The sequence below is a fragment of the Thalia democratica genome, chromosome 7 (genome assembly GCF_965202585.1).
Source record: "Thalia democratica chromosome 7, ktThaDemo2.hap1.1, whole genome shotgun sequence".
Lineage (NCBI taxonomy): Eukaryota > Metazoa > Chordata > Thaliacea > Salpida > Salpidae > Thalia > Thalia democratica.
The window spans coordinates 23,726,405-23,733,092 of NC_139171.1; the positions used below are offsets into that span (position 1 = coordinate 23,726,405).

Below are 6,688 nucleotides of genomic sequence, written 5' to 3' on the forward strand. Positions count from 1 at the left end.
AATGACTTTCTATTTGTTAAATTTCAAACAAGGCTGTCGAAAAAAAAGTTTGATTAGTTTTAAATTTTTTCTGTATTTTAAATTTTGGGTCAAAGCTATAATATTGTAAAACACAAGTAAATCCAAAAAAAAAAGCAAAAAACAATGTTTTAAATTATCTTGAAAAATAAAGCTTTTGAAAGAACTTTCTTTAATAAAAAAGTATTTATAACAATAAGGTAAACCTAACAGCATAAAAAAGATTAAAAAAGAAAGTAAAAAAAAATGCTTTTGATTAATAAAAATTGAAATACTTTACAAAAAACATATTAAACCGTAAATTCTTTACGTTTATATAGTATTTTTTACTTTTTTTTGATAAATTAGCTAACTCATCTTTAAGAATATAACTTTTATGTACTTTTTACAAAAAGACACAATACTTTTTACTACAATCTTTAGAAAAAAGTAATTAATGGAAAACTTATCGAATTTAATGAATCTATAAAAGTAAATCTTTAATTTAGAAACGCTTTTAATTAAATTTAATTTAATGCATGGAAAACAACAGAGAAAAAAAAGTTAGTATGTATAAGTTTTATAATTCATGATAAAATATATTGAGTTGCATATTTTGATTACAAAATGAAAACTACTGATAATGTTTATTGTACTATTTTACTCTAAGCGTCGACAACAGCAATCTTTTTGTTTTATATGTAAATGAGTACTTTTTTAAAACTAGTTGCACTCAACTATAGCCATTAATATCGAATTCCATTAATATTAAAAATGACAAGATAAATATATAGCTGTCAATTCAAAAAAAGAAAACAATTACTTACAATTTATAAGTTTACAACAAAGATTATAAACAAAAAAATACTTTAAAGTTTTCTTTATGAAAAGTGTCATATAAACTATAAGAACTTAAATCTATTCAAATTTAGTGATAAATCAGTCAACATAGAGCATAAATGTGGTATTGACAGATTAAGTATTCAACTTTGTCATAATTATAAACAGTGCCGTTTTAAATTTACAAGTTAACATTACAGCAAAGATTAAACCACACACTATACCTACCATACTATACATATTATCTTACAATAAATCAACCTAACGCATAGTCGTAATATTGGCAGATAAAATATTTAGCTTTCTCGTAATCGTAAACAGTTCCGTAAGAGTCCCACTTCTTGCAACTCAACTGCAGGTACTTGTAGTTTTTAGGGTAATTTTTCGTACCAGTCAAACTGAAAGTTACTCATGTCCCCATTTTCGATTCTCCTCCAAGCGAATGATTGGTTTTCTCTTGATATTCCGATGTGAACGTATGACCTCGATACTCCAACTTGTTTGCATATTTTTCTGGTAGAAAACGTATTTTCATTGTGAAAAAATTAGATAAAGCTTACTTAAAAAAGATTTTTTTTACTTGTTTTGTTCTCAAAAAACATATAATAAAAATTATAAATAAAACTGTGGATAAAATAAACTAATGAAATTAAAAACAAAATTTTTTTTGCACTATAATGATTATTTTCTGAAATTAGAAATCAAAACAATGTTTATAAGTTTTATTTTAAGTCCTTTCGTATAACGAAGCGATTAAACTTGTTCATTAAAGATAAAAATATTAACTTTTTGTAGTCAATATTGTTTGCATTGCATCTAGAAAAGTGTAACTTAAATTAAATAAAATTCTTTTTTAAGTAGCTTTAAACTTGTTTTCATTAATAATAGTTTAACATTAAAGCTTTATATGTTATAAAACAAGATCAAAACGTATTTTCGGCACATTTTTTGTATTTTTAGTTTAGATACGAAAATATCAATTTAAAAGTAAGTCTGTTAAGTCCTGGTCAATAACTGTATCCAAGTGATGTACGACTCGATAACCGGAACGTTATTCGTACACCAGATCCTTAGACCAAGTTTTTTGAGCGCTTTTTTGTTATTCAAAAATAAAAAAGTAGATTTTAAATTTTAAAACTTAGATTTCACATTGTGTCAGCTTAATTTATTTAGTAATTTTTTGTTTCCTGTTAAGGTGTCTACTATTAACGTGTTGTTTTAAAAAGTGATTAATGCTTTGTTGTTTCTGTTTATATAAAAACAAGATATTTGTGACCATGATAATAAAAACGTATGAAATCACACTACTGCAGACTAAGAATGTTTAGTGTCTACAAAAGCTTTAAGTTGCTTGTGGTTCAGACTAGCGTTTGTTAGTTTGATAATTTAAAAGCTGTTAACTTTGAACTATATATACAAAGCTGTCTAAAGCTACTGTACATTTTTTTTAAAGCAAAAAAAGAATTAAAATACCCTAAAAAAGTATTGTAAAGTCCGTCATAAGTTTTTTTTTAGTTTTTAGAAAGTTAGTCTGGTTTAATACATACAATTTTAATGAAAAAAATTATCTTAAAAAAACTTAAATTTTCTTAATGAAAAAGTAAAAACTATAACATACTGTTTTAAAAATTTTCTGGCGGACAAATTTAATTTTTTTTTTTTTATAAAATAAAAATATATTAATACAATATCACTTACTTTCTTCCTTCTTTTGTGTCTATTCCGTCTATGAGTAAATTTCCATTATATTCAGAAACACAGTAGGCCTGAGCGTCATTCCAATTCAACCACTTTTTGACAAATACATAGTTCAGTTGTTCTGAGAAAAAATGTTGTATAATATATCTTCAATAAAAAAGTTTATACAAGTAGAAAAAAAATTGCTAGACTATTGTAGTATAAAATACTAATTAATTTTAAACTAAAATGTTGATAAGTTCTAAAAACTATGCTGTAATACGTAATATATACAGTAGCAAAAAGAATATAATATGTACAAATAATTACAATAAGTCTTACATATATTTTAAAGGAGTATCAAAAATAATTTTCTTCGAATCAAGTTATTAATGTTTACAAGTTTTGTATTGCTAGAAAAAATTGATTCGTTAAAACTTTTTTTTGTAAAAACAATATGTGATCTATCGAAAACATAACAAAAACAAGAAGAAAATTACGTAAAATGTTCAAACAACTATAAGTTTATATTTTAGCTTTGACCTTTAAATAATACATCATTTTATTTTTCGGATTATAATTGTTAATATTTTTTGAGGTTTTTTAAGAATTTAACAAATACTAATTTGTATAATGTCGCTATACTCTCTTAGAAAACAAGGTAGAGTATATATTTTTATTTAACAGGAAAACAAGTAAGATTAAATTAAAAATAACAAGTGCTAAAATATTCTCTTTTTAATAATTATTTTACAACAACAGTCATAACATTACTATTTCTGAATTGCTTTTTACTTTATCTAAAAAAGTTTTACAAATCAATTACAAAATTACATCAATTAACGAACTAACGGCTTCTGCATAGAAATGGACTTATGACCAAACTGGGTGTCAATTGTCCAAGTAAACATTGTCTTACAGCGACACCTTGTGATTCAAGCAATCCGTCACAAGTGAACATTACAAACTCATTATTACGTAATAATAAGCTGGTGTTTGTACTCACATTTTCGATCACTGGTATTCTACAACCTTGATTTTTTTATGTTACCTTGATTAATCGTGAATAAATAATAATAATGAATTTTGTATAAAGGTTAAAAATTAAAGTTGACTTAATCAAATGTTGATTTATCACAATACACGAACTTAACAAAACTAAAAAAAGACCTGAGTTTGAATATAACTAAAGTAATTAAATTTATCCGTATGGTATAGGCCGAAAACTTAATTGAATTATAAAGTTTATTTTTTTCAAACTGATCACAAAATATTTTACTCTAATATGTTAAAAGCTCAAATAAATCTACAAAATATAATTAAAAAATATTGTTTGTTTTTTCAACTTACTTGTAAGTAGCCCAACAATTCTTTCCATCTCTTCGACCCTAGCAACTAAACCGTTACTTACAAACTGACCATAACTCGGTGCTATGTTTGTTTGAAAGCAAATAGTAAAAACAAACAGTATAAAATGTTTTGTCATTTAAATTCTAAAATTACTAAACATGGAACTTTTGACAAAATGATTTAGCTGTAATTGTTAAACTAAAATTTTACTAAACTAAAAAGTTTAAACATTTGTTTTTTAAATTTAAAAACTCTACTTTATAATGAGTAGTCAGAAAAAAAAAAGTTAATTTTTAAGTTTTATTATTTATAAGAATGAAACAAAGCTGCATGAACAAGATAAAACCTTAAGTTTACGGTAGCTTAAAAGTTAAAAAAAAAAAATAATAATTAGTTATTTATTTTAATTCCTAATTTAAAAGATCTTATTCATATTTTAAAATTTTACTGTACAATTTTTACACAGTAACTTAATAAAAAATCAAAAATCTTTATAAATTATTTTTTAGTTACTAAAGTAATGTTAAACAATTGAAAAAACAAAACTACATTTTAGTCAACACTTTTAGAGACATTAGCTACAAATAAATGAACTAAGAGCTTATTTTTTGCAGACCTACTAGACCGCCAAGGGCTATATCAGTGTGCTGTGCTGATTTATTTGTAAACTTAAGTCATTTAAGTTATAAAACATATTGAAGTTAAAACTTTAATCTCTAGATTAAACTATAAACTGTCAACGGGTTTTGGTGTCTTTTCAAAATAAAAATGCTCTTTGAGCTCACTGAAAAACTTTATTTAGAAATACCTTTCGTTTGATTAAAGTTATTTTTAGTTATACATACTTATTTATAAGAGTAACTTTTGGTTTTAGAAATTTTTTAAATTAAACATAATTAACTTCATACCAATAATTGATATTGTAAATCTACGTCAACATTTATATAGCAAAACGGTTTGTCGCTACTAAAATTCCGTTTTCTACGTAAATTAAAATAAATTTCTGAAACGCAAAACTAATAGCACTTAATGTTTAAGCTACTTTCAATCAGCTACCAGTTACCGTTTGAATATACCATCTACATTTAAACGTTAATCCGTATTGATTAAACGCAAACCCAAATTAAAGCTTATAAAAATTTGCAAGCCAGCGTACTAAGTGACACAGCTACCTTAAACATCATTAGTGTATGTTATGCGGTATAAAAATATTATGTAAAATATTTTCTAATGTTGATTAACGAGAGGATTGTTTGCGTTTTATGTAAACTCGAATACAACATCTTCATATACTATTTTGCAAATAAGTTTATTATTGACTATTTTGATTTGCATGTTAGTTTTCGATAAACGTTAGTTTAAATTATTTTAGAAGTACTACTAGTTTATTACATTTTTGTACATAGTTAAATTAAACAAGCAATGTTCTATTCAAAGGTATTTTTCAGTCTAACACTTTTTTTTTTACTTCTGTTAAACTTTTTTTTGTATTTATGTTGGTACTTACACTTGTTTATAGGTTTATAGTTTATTATCTTTAACAATAATATTAACTATATACTTTGTAACATTTCAACAGTGTTTTTCTTTTTTTCTTTTCTCTCAAAATATTCAAATCACTTAAATTCAGTAACGTGCTTGTTTTGGTGAGTTAGTTTTTATTGTCTTAGTGATAACGCTATTGCTTGCAAGTGTTGTGTACTTTTTGTACGATGGCGACTGTTTTTTATATGAACTTTTGAATTGAAGTAGTTTATTTGTACAGTTTGTTATATTTTGTTTAGTCGCTTTTCTATTCATCGTAATACAGCTTTTTGTATCTAAGTCTCAATTTCTTTATATACTATTAGTTTAAGCATTCTAACAGGGTTATTACTTTATTAGGCTAAGCTAAAATGACAGTCTAAATTTGAATTTGCGTTTCATTAACCGACTTAGCTAAATAACTTAGCTAAGTCAATTCTAAAAATTTAAATAACCGTCACCGATATTGTTATAACGCGTTAAGTCATTTAATATCCAGGTTCGTGTAACTAAGTAACAACTAAGCATCGTGTGATTGGCAAATGGTGACCCGGACGTGATTCAAACTTCAAAGCTTTAATCGTAAAGCGGTATTTTGATAACAGATACAATGATGTAAAAAATTTTTTGCAAAATGCTAAATAAAATGAAAATTTTAATTGAGTTAAGCAAAATTTTGAAATATCTGTGAAAATAATAATTTTAAAATTGTTATTTCATAAGATATTGACAACAACTATTTGTTATTTTTGAAATTAATTCCTTAACTTTTTTTGTCTCATTCACAAAAGTTTACTCATAAAACTTAACGTGTAAACCTTGTATTTGTTCAAGATTTTTTTTTGCGTTAAAAATGTCTTTTATAACTTTTGACAATTAAGTTTAGAAACTAAAATAATAATTTAAAAAAATTTAGTCAAAAATTTTTAATCCTTAACATAAGGAAACTTTAATAGTTGCTCTACGATTAGAACTTAATAAAGTAATACTAAAGTAAGTATATTATTGTATTATAACAAGATTACTGTATAAATGTATTAAAATTATTATAAAAATGTTAGTTAACTCAAATTTCAAAAACTTTTTTACCTAATTTTACTACACTTTTTAAAACAAGAGATTCTATATAATATTCTACAGTCTATGAGTTTTTTTATATTTTTTATTCATTAACATTGTTTTTAAACTTAATTCTAACTAGTTAGGTGAAATAACTACTTTAACCTTCAATATTAACAACACATAAAGTTTATTTTAAAATGACATAAACAAAAAGAGACAAAAAGAACTAGTTAATGTA

The 6,688-nt window shown here is 24.2% G+C and overlaps 1 protein-coding gene across 1 annotated transcript; it reads right to left on the minus strand.

Moving 5' to 3' along the window:
- Window positions 1–921: 921 nt before the first annotated feature.
- LOC145841021 (uncharacterized) lies at window positions 922–3,996 on the minus strand. Its single transcript, XM_082948379.1, has 4 exons — window positions 3,865–3,996; window positions 3,367–3,546; window positions 2,536–2,656; window positions 922–1,350 (listed from the first exon to the last, which is right to left on the minus strand). The coding sequence occupies exons 1-4, from the start codon at window positions 3,890–3,892 to the stop codon at window positions 1,209–1,211; spliced, it is 471 nt and encodes a 156-aa protein (XP_082804505.1). The 5' UTR covers window positions 3,893–3,996; the 3' UTR covers window positions 922–1,208.
- Window positions 3,997–6,688: the final 2,692 nt, after the last annotated feature.